General features: G+C 50.1%; 2 protein-coding genes across 2 annotated transcripts in view; one reads left to right on the top strand and one right to left on the bottom strand.

Annotated features, from left to right (window-relative positions):
* Window positions 1-4: 4 nt before the first annotated feature.
* LOC121355681 (low density lipoprotein receptor adapter protein 1-like) lies at window positions 5-4,365 on the bottom strand (the record flags this gene model as incomplete). Its single annotated transcript, XM_041471321.1, has 6 exons — window positions 4,239-4,365; window positions 2,538-2,680; window positions 1,910-2,022; window positions 893-1,007; window positions 428-500; window positions 5-63 (listed from the first exon to the last, which is right to left on the bottom strand). Coding segments are annotated over exons 1-6 (588 nt in total), but the record flags the coding sequence as incomplete, so codon positions are not given.
* A 95-nt stretch (window positions 4,366-4,460) lies between these two features.
* IFT172 (intraflagellar transport 172) overlaps window positions 4,461-14,612 on the top strand; it is a 39,249-nt gene continuing 29,097 nt past the window's right edge. The window contains exons 1-11 of the mRNA XM_041471318.1: window positions 4,461-4,603; window positions 4,811-4,954; window positions 5,041-5,153; window positions 5,639-5,678; window positions 8,262-8,327; window positions 8,700-8,779; window positions 9,950-10,037; window positions 10,852-11,066; window positions 11,164-11,287; window positions 12,353-12,448; window positions 13,047-13,208. Coding sequence (XP_041327252.1) covers window positions 4,565-4,603; window positions 4,811-4,954; window positions 5,041-5,153; window positions 5,639-5,678; window positions 8,262-8,327; window positions 8,700-8,779; window positions 9,950-10,037; window positions 10,852-11,066; window positions 11,164-11,287; window positions 12,353-12,448; window positions 13,047-13,208 — 1,167 coding nt within the window. The 5' untranslated portion in view covers window positions 4,461-4,564. The remainder of the gene's footprint in view (window positions 4,604-4,810; window positions 4,955-5,040; window positions 5,154-5,638; window positions 5,679-8,261; window positions 8,328-8,699; window positions 8,780-9,949; window positions 10,038-10,851; window positions 11,067-11,163; window positions 11,288-12,352; window positions 12,449-13,046; window positions 13,209-14,612) is intronic.

The following is a 14,612-nucleotide window of genomic DNA, read 5'->3' as shown; positions in this document are numbered from 1 at the left end:
GTCTGGCGGCCTCACTGCTCTCCAAGACACATGAAGGGTGAAGGGGCTGATCCTGCCTAGAGCCTGGGACAGGGCAAAAGCAGCAGAGTTAGTGTCTGCAACCTGCAGAAAGCCCAGCTGGGAATGTACAGGCAAGACTGTGGGTGAGGAACAGGGAATCCCTGCTGTGCTGGCAGGAGGGTGCAAACAAATGTGAGGGGTCACTGCTCAGGCCAAGTACCACCAGCCCTGAGCTGGGCTACAGCTCAGGCAATGCACAGCAGTTCAGCATAGAGAGCAGCTACACCTCCCACCCCAGCTGAAGACGGGGGAGTGGCAGAGAAACACAACTATAGGGACAAAACATTCTCCCTGCCTGGTGTGTTTCACCAGAGAGACACTGATTCCAGAGCTATGCAGTGAGATACATCTGAGAAATTCCTCCTACCTGCATGTGCTGCTTCCCAGAGATCCAGTGCCATCTGAAAGGCCTGGGCCACAGTCAGAGTCACAGCCTGGGCCTGTGTACATGAAAGAGAGGGAATGCCTGCTTCCACCTGGGCCCTCAATGCAGGATAACCCTACTGCCATGAAATCCAAGACCCCCCAGAATCCCATGCTGCCTTTCTCTGCAGAACATACAGATGGAAGGCCAGAGCTCAGTTTTGTGTCTGTCAGCCCTTGGGGGTGCTCTTGAGCCACCCCCAAGAGCAGACCCTCAGGAGCTGGGACAGGAAACCCCCCTTTACTCACTCCCTGCCTGTGTAGCACATGAGCACACCTCCTCCCTGGCTCCAAATCCAGCTGAGGCTCGCACAGGTAACAGGTCCCCTTCTCTCACTGAAGGGGAAGAAAGCAGGCCCTTGCTCCCGCCCATACCTCACAGAGCCAAGAGCAGAAGGTAAGTGCTTACAATCTTCTTCTTGGGTGAGAGGAAGGCATGGCACTCCAGTGCCCCGCTCTCCTGGCTCTGGGCAACATAAGCAAAGACTTTGTTCTGCAGCTTGTCTGTTGTGCAGTAGGAGATCCTGTGGGCAGAGAGGAGCTGTCAGGACAATCCAGGACCCCTGGCATGGCACTTCTGCTGCACTCCCAGCATATCAGCAAGCACTGCTGACAACCTGAGGCTTTCACCTGCCCGAGATGACCAGGCAGCCCAAACCCCCAGCAAGGACCAGAGGCTGCCTGGTACCTGCGGCAGGTTAAGAGATCACTGCATCCACAGGCTCTCCCTCCTGTGCCATCCCAGAGTGCCCTGTAGTTTTCTGATGGCCAGCTCAACCCTATGTGTGAATTCAAGCATTGGGACAAGAGGAGCACAGAAGGGTGGGTGATTGCCTCCAAGGACACAGCTGGAGGCCAGCAGAAGGATGGTCTGACCTGGCACATCAGCTCTGGCGCTGAGACCTACATTTTGCAGCAAAGAGATGTCCTGTCTCTGCTTCCCATCTAGCCACCAGACTGCACATTTACTGCCCCTCACACCCAGCACCCGGACACCCAACCCAGCCAAAGAACAAGAGGCAGCAGGAGAAATGAACATCAGTTCTCACAGCAACTGCCTTTAGCCTGCCCAAGAAGCTGCAGCCAGAAGAGTGGTCCTATGGCAGTGGAGACAGACATGCAGTCCTCTCTTAACTGTGAGGCTTTCCAATCACAAGCCTCAAAATCCTGCAGAACAGAGAGGCAGGGCACAAGGAGATGATGGATGGGCTGATGAACTCAAGACCACCCAGGACCCTGCCTACACTCAGCCTCAGGCAGTGCTGGAGCACAGCAGAGAGAGGGCACAGGCCTCAGTGAGCCAAGGAAAGACCTAAGTTTGAAGGTGCTGCTGACAGAAGGCCCAGCCCTCCCTGGCTGCTCAAATTCCCATTAGTCTTCAGCTGGCTGCTGGGGAACACCCAGCCCATACCCGTGACATGCCCACCTGTAGATGGAGATGTTTTCCACCATCTCCTTAGTGTCTGCATCCTGCAGTGAGATGCCCCTTGGAGACACTGTCAGAATCACCTTCTGAAACTTGCGAGCTCCAACCCGTGCCTGGCAGTGGAAAAACACCAGCAATCTCTGCAAACCTGGCAAGGGTCTTCACCTCACCCCCTTGCTGGAAGGAGCCCCACAGACTCTGTACAGTATCACTCACTTGGATACTTTCTGCAAAGGCTCCTGCTGTAGGGATGGAATAGCAGAGTCTGGCAATAAGGCATGCCCTGCACAGAACACTTCAAATCTGTTCACTCTCCTGCCACACATACAGGAAAGGACAGACCCCACTTCTCCCAGTACTTTACCCTTCTCTCCATGCTGTGGCAGGCACAGCTCTGCTCCCAGCCAGGTTCAGCTGTAGGAGCAGGTGGCTGGGGCTATCCAGCAGGAAGACAGCTTCCCCACAGCACACAGGCAGACACCAGTAGCCTCCTGCATGCCACCCTCCTCTTGGGAAGGGCACAGTCCCTCACTGGAGCTCAGGGCTAGGACACAGACACTTCCCTATGCAGGGAGTGTAGGAGCTGGGCTTTGACCCCGCACACCAGGGCCCCAGGACCGAGTCTCACCGTGGCCACGATCCTGCGGATGGCAGCAGCAGCCATGTCTTCTCCTTTTGGTTTTTCTACCAGTGTCATGCCCAGATACTTGAGGGTGAAGCACATCCCCTCAAGCAGTGGCTCCTGCATATCAGCCCAGCTCTCAGGAAGCTCTGCAAAGACAAAAGCCCTTAGAAGCCATGTGCCAGCAGCCCCACAGCTAGTACTGCCAGAGCCACCCGCCCACCCATGGCTCCCAGCAGCAGTGTTGCTTCCTGCCTCCAGCAGGACACTCTCCTGGCTCTGTGACACTCTCATAAGAGGAACAGAAGGAGTGGGCAGTTCACCCTTGGAGCTTTAGTCCTCTAGCCCTGGAACTCCAGGCTCTGTCAGCACTGACAGACAGCTCCTGCATATCTGCACAGGGCTGAGGATGCTGCAGCCCTCGTTGCTGTCTGCAAAAACCTTGTGTTCCTGGGTCTCTTCTGTTTCATTACAAACAAAATGTTCTCTGTAGTGCATTCATCTCAGCCACCTGAGTTGCTGGCACACCTAAAGAGCATTCACTGCCATGCTCAGACCAAAATCCCCAGACTGGCCCAGTGTAAGCAAATCCAAACCCCTTGGCATCTCACCTGCAGCAGCAGGGTGCCAGGGCAGGGACAGCTTAGTCAGCATTTGTGGTCCCAGCTGGGATGACTGAGAAGCAACTGCACTACAGATGCTTTGTTAAGAAAGAGATGGGAATTGCCAAGCTATGTACTGTTCACACTAAGCTAATACTTTTCAGGGTTATTTTCACCTCTTCCCTGGGATTTGCTCCCTGAGCATTACTGGCACACTTGCAGAAGGGTCCAACTCATAATTGGAATAATCTGAACCCACAGGGAAATCAGGAGACCTTATTTGCACAGCATACTCTTCCACAAGTGACAACTATCAGGGAGGCTGCCTGGTGCCATGCAGGCACCAGTGACCTCCACCCCGGGCAGTAGAACCCTGTGTCACCCCAAACTCTGAGGACAGTCCATGTATACCAGGGCTGCCAGGGGAAGTGTGGGTGCTCCAGCAAAGCCTTGTGCAGCTGACTGAGAACAGCCAAACGTGGCCCTCCTGTGCCACAGGGTACCTGCAGGGTCATGGAATCACGGACCCTTTTGGGTGGGAAAGGACCTTAAAGCTCATCTAGTTTTACTCCCACAGGCAGGACCCCTTCCACTAGACCAGTTTGCTCCAAGTCCCGTCCAACCTAGCCTTGAACACGTCCAGGGATGTGTCAGGGGTCGGTCTTGGATCCTGCTGGGCCGCAGACAGCAGGGGCTGGCCTGGCACACTCGCAGAGGACCAGGAGTGGCAGCCCGAGGGGCCCGAGGCCCGCGGAGGCCGGGGAGGTCCCCTCTGCAGTCCAGCGTGTTCCAGCGCCTGGCACGGCCGCCCAGGCCCGCCAGCCCCCCGGCGCGGGCGGCCTCGATTTACAAGTGGGGCAGGAGGCGACAGCCCGGGCAGCGGGACAGGGAGGGCTCGGCGAGAAGCTGCAGCGCTACGGTGCCTCGGCCCCCGCGGCCCGACGCCCTCGCCTCCCCTAACCCGACTACCCTCACGGCCGCTCTGCCCCCCAGTTCTCCAGGCCCCTCAGACTTCCCTGCCGTATTCCCAGCCCGACTGCGCCGAGCTGCGGGCTCCTCGCCCGGAGCGATGCCCGGCCCCGACCCCGCACTCGTCCGCACTCACTACGCCGCCGGCGGAGACCCAGACCGTGCCGGGCGAGGCGCGGGCTCCGCAGCACGGCGCGCCCCGCCGCCCGCAGCGCCTCCATAGCGGAGCCGGGATGGGATCGAGCCGAGCCGAGCCGAGCCGATCTCTGCCGGTGTGCGGGGGGTCGGTCCCCGCGGGCTCGACGCGCTCGCGTCAGCGCGGCGGAGGCGGCGGGGTTGCCACGGCAGCGGGGGCGGGGCGAGGCGAGCTCCGCAGCGGCGGCGGCGGCGGAGCGGGCCCGTGGGACCACCCCGACCCGTGGGACCACCCCGGGCCCGGGCCCGGGCCCAGCGGAGGGCACGATGCAGCTGCGGCACGTGAGGACCCTGCTGGCCCCGCAGGTCGGACCGGGCCGGGCTGGGGGGGATCGGGCCGCGGGGGAGCGGGCCGGGCCAGGCCGAGTCGGGGAGAGCGGCCCTGGCCGGTCTGGGGCGCTAGCGGCCCCGCTGAGGCTGTAGTGTGTCTGCTGAGCCGTGTGTGCCCAGCCGCTGAGCCGTGTGTGCCCGCTGGGGCTGGTTGTGTGCCCGCTAAGCCGTGTGTGCCCGCAGGACGGGACGGCGCGGGTGACCTGCATGGCCTGGTCCGCCAGCAGTGCCCGCTTCGCCGTGTGCACGGCGGAGCGCGTGGTGCTGCTCTACGACGAGCAGGGCGAGCGGCGCGACAAGTTCTCCACCAAGCCGGCAGACGCCAAGGTGAGCGGGGCCGGGGCCGGGCGGGGCGTGGGCCGGCAGCGCTGGGGCAGCCGGCCTTCCCACGGTCACACCGATCCTCTCCGCAGTACGGCAGGAAGAGCTACGTGGTCAAAGGCATGGCCTTCTCGCCAGACTCCACTAAACTGGCCATCGGGCAGACGGACAACGTTGTCTACGTGTACAGGATCGGCGAGGAGTGGTGAGTGTGCGGTGAGGTCCAGCATGCTCCATTCCGCCCTGCCATGGGCTCCCTTAGGCTGATCCTCACCCTGGCACACACTGCAGTGCCCATCTCCTGGCCCACAGGGAGCCACACAGGTGCCCGAAGGGAGCAGCAGGTGAGGTTTCCTCAGCAGGGCCCTTACAGAGCCCTGCAGCTAGCTGGAGCCTGTGTTGCCATCATGTGTCACAGCTGTGCAGCAATGGCACACATCTGCCCCACTGCAGCCTCATTTTCTGGCAGGAGTTGTGCTAACGGTACTCAGAAAAGCAGTTCACCAGGAGTTTGGAAGCTCAGACTTGAGGGGTCTTTTTGGTTTTTTGCCTAAAGTTGTGATAGACTAGCAGCACGCAAAACTTCAGTGACCTGTGTTTGGCAATATCAAACTAGACCATATATAAACAGAAGGGTGATCAGAATGTGTAGGCTTGCTGACAGTCATTTTTGTTCATATTTTTCTGCAGGGGTGACAAGAAGGTGATATGCAACAAGTTCATCCAAACGGTGAGACCCAGACTTCTGTTTGACTTCATTTTCTCCGGCATATGTAGGAAAAGACAATGAGAAGTCTCTCTGCTCATACTCACAGGTGTACTTGGCCAAACTGTACTTGGCCTTTAAAGATCCTAAGAGAATCTCTAAATTCTGAGGCACATATTGCTCATCAAGCTTCAGAGGTGTCCTAATGCCTGGGTGCAACCAAGTAAATTGTTGAATGATCAATGCAGTCAGTTACAAAACTTTGAGGACTACTTTAGGCATCAGTAGACAGACTGTTTTAAGGGAGCTGAAAGAGAAAAATATGCAACACTCAAAGCCCAACTATTTTTCACACGTTTGCAGCTCTAAACTCCAAGATGCCTTATTAAACAAAAGTGTGCAGAATTCAAACTGTGCAATTTCCACATGCTCAGTTGCTTCAGGTTTGTGATTTCTGTCAGGTTTACTCCTTGGCCACCTCTGTGTTCTGCTGCTCTGGCTCAGCCTGCCTGTGTCAGAGAGCAGTCTGCCCAGTAGGTGTTTGCCAAGCTTGCCCTGAGATCTGCCTGGAAAAGGCAAAGGTGTTATGAATTCCTTGCACAGAAAGCCATCAGAGTGAGAAAATACAATGTACTGACTACTTGTACCTTCAGAGGCAAAAGTCCAGCAGGTGCCCCAGGCTTTCCAGGCAAGTGCCATCACCCCATAGTCTCTGTGTCACCAAGAAAGTTCTGTGCAGGGTAGGAGGAATCATCCTTCATGTCCAAATCCTCAGAAGACGTAGACAGAGCTGCTCCTGATGGAGTTGCTGGAGTCTGTGCCAGGCTTTCTCAAGCTGTCTCTCAGGTGAAAGGTTAGCCTCAGCCTTTGGGTTGAAAGCTTTTGTGTTAGAGTTGGGTCATGGCCTGCCACTGTGGCTGCTCTGACTGCTGCAGGGAGCCCAGGGAGTTCTGTGTTTCTGTGACAGGAAAGCTGCTGGTCAGCCTCTGGTTTGTCTGCAGTTGAGCTGCTGCACTGAGTTGTCATGAGAATAGAGTGTCATGAAGAAAAGAGAGCAACAGGGGCTTGGTGTCCATTTGTCCGTTTCCTGAACAGGGTTACTGTCCCAGGTGTGGGCACATTTAGCCTCCCTGCAGACTTCTGTCCTTGTGTACTGCTTGCTGCCTGCCCCTCCAGCTGCCAGCCCAGTGGGGGCCTGCTGGCCTCTCACAAGCTCAGATGCTGTGCATGGCACATGTACAGGATTTTTTATTTTTAATGTTGAAATTCAGTATTTTTTACTCTCATTTCTCATTTCCTCGTGTCTTTTCTACTACTTGTAACACATTAAATCCTTTTTTTTTCTGATGCTGTATGTCTGGGGTTTTACCACTGTGTCTGGCTTTCTCCTGTAACTAAATACTGTTACACTGTAATAATTCTCCTGTAACTAAATTTTTGAAATGTTCAGTCAATATGACAGATCATTTATTGAGCCCTTTCCCTCTCCTACCACTGGGCCCTCTCACACACACAGTGATCCCAGTGTGTGATCACACTGGCAAGCCAAGCCTCCTGCTGAGGGCCAGGAGGACAAACAATGAGCACATCACCAATGTGTGAGGCTTGTTCCCAAACTTTTGTTGTGTTATAGTGGAAAATGAGTCTGACAGATAATGAGGGAAACACACAAATTCCTGGGAAACAGGGGTAATGAAAATGGGTCTTGGTCATTGGTTGGACATTTAAATTTTGAACAGTTTGGTTACCTTGAGACATTTTGTTGTCTGATTGTAGCTGTGTTTACTCATAGAAATGATCAGAGCAGGGATGGAAGATGAGATAAATAAATGAGGAATGAATAAATGCTGATCTGTATCTTAAGCAGTCCCACATGCTTAAAATGGGACAGAGAGCCAGTGAGGCTGGTGCTGGTGGCACAGTGCCAAACACCAGCCTTCTTGCTGACTGAAGTTCTGCAGGGTGGATGTGAAGGACTTTCATAAACTTTCTTGGCCTTCTCTTACAGCTGGGTTTTATGGTTAGCTTTATTCATCCTGACTCCACCTCAGATTTTGAGAATACCTTTGGTTTGGATTTAATGAACCTGTTTCTACCTGACCTACTTGGTAGCATCTAATAACCATCTTACTTGTCAATGAAAAAATAAACACTATTTCTTATTAATCAAATAAAGATCCAATGCACGAGTATTCTCATAGCTATTACAGAAGTTGTTACAGTGAAATTATTTTTATATTTTATACATGTTTAAAAAAATCTTTCAAAACAGCCATGATTTTATGCATTCATCAATAGTATGTGGCAAGCCAAGCACTGCTCAGTAATACTCACAAAAGAGCTCCAAACTGAACACATCCCTGTAACTTTTTTGCCCTCCCATAGTCCTCCTGTGCTCAATTACTTTGCCCCAGATCACTTTTATCTAATTTAAGCTTCAGCATGAAGTAAGGTTTGTCCAGCATCTTCAGCTACTGTAAGGCCTGTCCAAATGCCCCATCTCTCTTGCCTGAACAGTGTCTGTTCATGAACTGTTTTAGGTGGCAGTGGGGCAGGAAGCTGGGTAGGGTGGAGCTCTTACCTCTCTTTTTACCTCCTCCTTTGCAGAGTGCTGTGACCTGCTTATTGTGGCCAGCAGAGAATATCATTGTCTTTGGTCTTGCTGAAGGAAAGGTAGAGAAACTTGTTATTTGTGTGACTTTCTTTCCCTTGTGGGGTCTGCCACTGGCTGGGCTGAGGGGTAGGAGCCATCACTAGGTGCCACAGTAACAGCAACAGAGGGATTACACTGTGGACTTGAATTTTCTGGTTCACAGTTAGTCCCTGGAGGTTCTACTGGATCTTTTGGATCTTTCTCCAAACTTTTCTAGAAATGTGGAAATGTGACTCCAACTTTTCCTCTTCTATAACATACTGGGTGTCAATGAGCTTCCTGTGATTTCTTTCCCTGATAGTGAACAGGGAAACCTCTGGGAATGTTACTTACACTGGGGGAGATCCACATTCTACTGATAAAAGCAACACTGATCATTTTCTTTTTCTCAGGTTCGTTTAGCAAATACAAAGAACAACAAGTCTTCCACCATCTATGGGACAGATTCCTACGTGGTCTCACTAACTTCCAAGTGAGTATGGCATTGCTTTGGCCTGCTCTGCTTTGGCTCAGTCTCACACGTGCTGCTGGCTTGGCATAACAGGGACCAGTGTGGGAGGTTGCCAGTGTTCTTTTGCTGTCACTTTGTTGTCAAGATAATAACATACTGTGCTCTCCAGAAGGAATCTCTTCCTAAAATCTGGTACCTGGCTGTGCCACAGGGGCAGTCTAGTTGTTCTTCAAACACAGCTGAGGGTGAAAGTCTCCATGAGCTTACTTATATTCATTGATGTATTTGAATCTGTGACTTTATAAAGATTACATTTGTCCGCTTCATCTAAGAAATAACTAACATTAATCATGTTTAAGGGCTAAAAAAAGTAACATCATTCTGCCAGATAAAACCTTTGACAAGGCTGTAATTAGCAATATAACCATAAAGTGCAATTTAAAATTATTTTCATTAATAAGATTTCATTCCAACTACTTTAGTATTCTTTACCTAAAAATTGAGATGTTTCATGATCCTAGGAGAGGAATTTTCACTAAATGCTCTCATTCTGGTGACTGGTACATGATTGCTGGATTGCTACAGTGTCCATAGAATTTGTATTCTGTTCTTGAATCTTCTAATCTTCATTAAAAGGTGTTTCTCTGGGTACATGGTTTTCGGCCTGTTGCTTTTTCTTTTCTCTCTTCTTCCTGCTTATGTCCAGAAGCACAAGATATCAATGCTATAAAAAATGGATTTAGGCCTGGAGTTTTTGCCCAGGTGTTTTTTGCCTACATTGTGTTTCTTTTAGGGATTCCCAGTATCATAATACTCAGCCTCACTTCTGGAACAGTTCCAGTGCAAGAGCTGTTTGATGCACATTGCTGTAAGCACTTGTGGGCAGAGTCATTATTCCACTGAAGGTCACTTAGCTTCTGGATTTCAGTAATACAGAAAGGTTTTTTTTGTGATTTTACATGATGAAGACACTTAACTGGTCACTCTCCTTTCCACTCTGGGTTCTTTGGTCTGCTTTCTTTTTATAGACACTGGCACAGGTACTTGATATTTGTCTTGTCTTTGGGGAAGGTTCCTTTGATGAAGAACATCAACCATTAGCCTGGGAATGGCTGCTCTGGGCAGGGATAGAAGTATGAAGGTGCAAGTCTTCCTGTAACATTGCATCATCCTGTCTGTGTTTTTCTGCAGTGTGTCAGGGAGAGGAATCCTGTCTGGCCATGCAGATGGAACCATAGTGCGCTTCTTCTTTGATGATGAGGGTTCAGGTGAATCACAGGTACCAAAAATCTTTCTCAGTGAGCAAAATTCCTATTTGCACAGCCTGCTTCCCAGCTCCAGAGCTCTGGAAAGGGATCAAGCTTGGAGAGGGTGGAAATCTGGAGAGGAGTTCAGGCTGTGCTTGCTAGCAAAGGTTTTGGAAAGCATTAATGGAGGCAGAACAGTAATTAGATGCTTTGGAATACACTGAGGGCAGTGGTAAGGGGGGAATTCATGTTTTTATGTATGAGGCATAAGGGTGTTCAGGTGTCTGGAAAGATCTGATGTTCAAGTGTCCAGGAGGATGATGCTTGAAGAGGTGAGGTTCCATGGGGTGGCTACTATTGTCCCCACACTAAGTAGGGTGTAGTTACCACAGTTATTGTTGAATTTCAGTCTCACATTTTGTCCTTGGACACTCAGCATTTCTCCTGAGCCTCCCACTCCTCTGTGCCAGGAGTCTCTCTGTGCTTCAGGCTGTGATGAAGGGGATGCTGTTCTCAGATCTTTTGTCTCCAGCTGAAGCAGTTTGAGCATGGCTGCTCTCTGCCATGCTATCATGAAGATCCATCTATACTCTGTGTGTTGGGAGTTCAATTTCAATCTAGTTAATGGTATCAGTTCTTACTGGCATTAGAATTCTTCTCACACAGTTAATGAATGTAATAGCTGATAAATCTGTCAGTTCACAGACTAGGCAGTTAGACAAAGCTGCCCCCATGAACTGGGCTTTACAGAAGGTCCCATACTGGTCCCCACTGGGACAGCTGAGCACAGAGGCCAGCAAGGAGCTGGGGCCATCCACGTGTTCAGGGTGTTCATGTCTGCTGTAGGGTAAGCTGGCCGTGCATCCCTGTCCTCCTTACGCCCTCGCCTGGGCGTCCAGCAGCATTGTGGCTGCAGGCTGTGACAAGAAGATTGTCGCTTACGGCAAGGAAGGCAGCGTGATTCAAACCTTTGACTACAGCCGGGACTCGTCAGAGAAGGAATTCACCACAGCAGCCACCAGTCCCAGCGGCCAGTCCATTGTCCTTGGCAGCTATGACAGGTACCACGTACCTGACAGAGAATTCTCCTCTTTGTAGCCCTTCCTTTGTCAGCCATACACAGTTTTTAACGTCTCTCTTATCTCCTCTCTCTCCCAGGTTACGGGTTCTGAACTGGAGCCCACGCCGCAGTGCCTGGGAGGAAGGCAAGCCCAAAGAAATAGCTCACCTGTACACCATTACAGCTCTGGCGTGGAAGAGGGATGGCTCACGGATCTGTGCGGTTTGTGTCATCAGTCAGGAGGCCTGAGCCCTCGAGTCTCCCCCCAGGGGATGTTTGTGCTTGGGAACAAAGCGGAGTGCTCAGGGGAAGGCTTTGAACGTGGTCATCCTGGTGTGGTCACACCTCACCAGGGGTGCAGGGGACCTGCTGCAGTCGGGTGTGTGAGTGTGGAACTGCAGAACCTTCTGGATACTGGTGTGATGGCTCGCTGGTTGCAGCAGCCCTTCTCTTTTCTCAGAAGCATGATGAGATCAGCATAGCTTCTCCAGAGCAGTCTCAGGAGCATTCTTTCCTCTGGGCACCCATGAGAAGCAATATACAAACTGACCTGCTAATTACATTCTGTGTTTCTGTGCTGTGCTTTCAGTTCAGCCTTCTCTTTCTTTAACCTTTAGCCCTCAAGCCTTAATCTGTCTTTCTCTAAAGTTGGATTATTCTTTAAATCTCTTTAAATTGATCTTTCTGCATATTTTCTGTAGTAAATTGACTAACTTCAAACACTTAAATTATTTATAAATGATATTATTTATGACTTTTCTATATTTGTTTTTTTATGGTTTTGTGTTAAACAATCAAGAATCCTTGAAATATTTTCAGACCAAGAATTATTGAACAGGTGAACAAATATTTTCAGAGAAGGGGAAGGGGCTAAAGGGTAGGAGATCAGTGGAAAGAATTGGGATGTTATGAAGAAGGAAATAAAGGTGAAAGGATTCTTCTGGAAGGCAGGAGAGACTAGGAGGCTGGGAGATTGAGAAGTGGGAAACTGAGAAGAATAATGGGAAAGATGAGGATAAAAGTGCTTATTAACCCCACCTGCTCCTGTCCCAGATTCATGCCAGCATTTGGTAATCTTCATTTTTTCTGAGAATGGCTCAGTCTCTCTGTTGTCTAAAGAAAGTCAAAATAGGGCTGGTCCTGCTGCACGTGGGTGCTTGAACCTTGTTTTCCAGAGCAGCTGGGACTGGTGTGTTTGTGTCTGACCTCTGATCCTTTTCATGTAAACAGGGTCTGGAATCTCTCTCCTTAACAGAGTTCACTGACCACATGTGTTTTTGTCCCCAGGGTACGCTGTGTGGAGGAGTTGAACAGTTTGACTGCTGCCTTCGCAAAACCATTTACAAAAATAAATTTGAAATTACATATGTGGGACCAAGCCAGGTAAGACAGTGTCTAATGTGGTATGAAATTCCTGATGAAAATGGGATGTTTGCCAGAACTAGACATGTTTGGAGTTCTGCACCTATACCAACTTGTTGAGAAAGGCATAGGGGATATGCCTGGGACAGGGCTAAGGTTGGGTGGGAATTGGATAGCCTAAGAGACCATGGGGTAATTTACTACCTTGTGAATTTTTGTGAGGTACCTCCATGTCAAGTGCACACTTCTAAAGTGATTTCATTTCAGACAAATTGACCTTGTTCGGAATGTGGCAGTAGGGGTGAGCTGGCAGCCTGGGCACCCCTGTGCAGTCAGGGGAGAGAGTACAGGACTCTTCACGGGGGGCCTGTGCTTGGGGGCCTGAGTGGGACTCCAGTTGGGCTAGTAACTTGTAAATGGCAAAAGTAAGAATCCCACATATCTACTACAGCTGTCATCCTATGCAAAATGAATGGTAAGGTTTTTAAAAAAAGCAGAGGGAAATGTTGGGGATATGTAAATATCCTAGTATCATCTGTTGCCTAATCTTCCATGGGGCAAGAAGTCTGCGCTGTTCCTCTGCGTATGGCCTCATACTGCTTTTCCTCACTTTCACTAGGTCATTGTGAAGAACCTCTCCACAGGAACCCGAGTTGTGTTGAAATCCCAGTATGGTTATGAGATTGATGAGGTGAAGATCTTAGGGAAGGACAGGTACCTGGTGGCCCATACCTCAGACACGTTACTGCTGGGTGATGTCAGCTCCAACAAGCTCAGTGAGGTACTGGAAAATTGGTGGCATTTTTGGAGTATCAAATGCTTAACTTCATAACTCAGAGGATATGATTTCTGCATGGGAACAACCCCTCTCTTCAAAGAATCATAGAACAATTCAGGTTAAAAGGGGCCTTGGGAGGTCTCTTATCAAACTCACTGCCCAAAGGGAAGTCAATATTAAATTCAGATGTTGTTGCTCAGGTCCCACAATTTCTTTAGTCCTCTATTCCAATGCTTTACTGTACTCACGAAGGAAAGCATTTTTCTAAGTCTTCTTGGTATTTTGATTTCTGTTTTATGATCATTTTTCATCCTTTCACTCTGCATCTGCCAAAAAAAGCCTGGCACCACTGTATTAGAGGTTTCCTAAGCCTTCCCGTCTCCAGGCTGAAGAAGCCAAATTCCTTCAGCCTCTCTTCACAGCGTAAGTGCTTCACTCCCAACCATCTTGATTGGCAGTGTGCTGAACTTGCTCCAGTTTATCAGTCTTTCTTGTACTTGGGGACCCAAATCTGGATGTTTTACATATATACATTCCAGATATGAACGTACAAATCTTAGTGTGTTTAAAAGAAACAAAATAAAAAGTCATTAAAAAACAATTCATGGCTGCATCCCACGGCTTATGCCAGTGCCATTTCTGATACCAGACAATTCACACAAAAATTGTCCATCCCCTGAGCCTCGCAGTGCACTGAGTGCTGAACCCATGTGCTGAGCCTGGAGAATGTGGGCAATAGGCTAATGTCTAATAAAAACATTAAATAGGCTTCAAGGACATATTTGCTTTGTTCACCAAGTTGTCACATACCTTTAATCAGACTGATGGTGAGCTAATTAATCTCTCCTGGAGCAGGAGCTCTGACTGGAGGTTTGTGCTGGAGAATGCTGATCCTTGGTAATATAACTGAGAGTTTGGCCAGAAGGAAGCTCCCAGCTTTCTCTACATCTTGCTGCACTGAGTTTTTCTTTTGATTGCACAGCTATACTCACTTCTCAGAAAGATCAAGGCTGTGAGATGTCCATTTGCTCTCTTGCTGTCTCACTGGAGTTCCTTTGAAGCAGTAAGTTGGAGTTTGCACTCTGTGAGGGAAGAGGACTGCTGTAGCCTTGGCTTTCAGTTTTCTGCTTCTCTGATCACTTGTCTGTTGTTACCACAGCAGCTCTTGTATTATCCAGTGCTCTACACAAATTTCCACTCAGTTGTTCCCCCACTGGCACCGTGCTGATCAGCCATTGCTAGAATGACCCTAAAAAAAAAGGGTTTCAGCTACATGTGATGAGGAGATTCTGCTCCCACAAGTGTTAGCAGTGATTCTGTGGCTATGATTAACAGAGGCAAAAGAGCTGTTTGGGTGCTTTTTGTAATAAAGCTGGTCTGGGGAAGCTGGAGAAGGGCCTGTGAAGT

The sequence above is a fragment of the Pyrgilauda ruficollis genome, unplaced genomic scaffold, assembly GCF_017590135.1.
Source record: "Pyrgilauda ruficollis isolate IOZ18807 unplaced genomic scaffold, ASM1759013v1 scaffold260, whole genome shotgun sequence".
Classification (NCBI taxonomy): domain Eukaryota; kingdom Metazoa; phylum Chordata; class Aves; order Passeriformes; family Passeridae; genus Pyrgilauda; species Pyrgilauda ruficollis.
The sequence above is the reverse complement of the archived record's forward strand: the minus strand, read 5'-3'. Positions and strand labels throughout refer to the sequence as shown.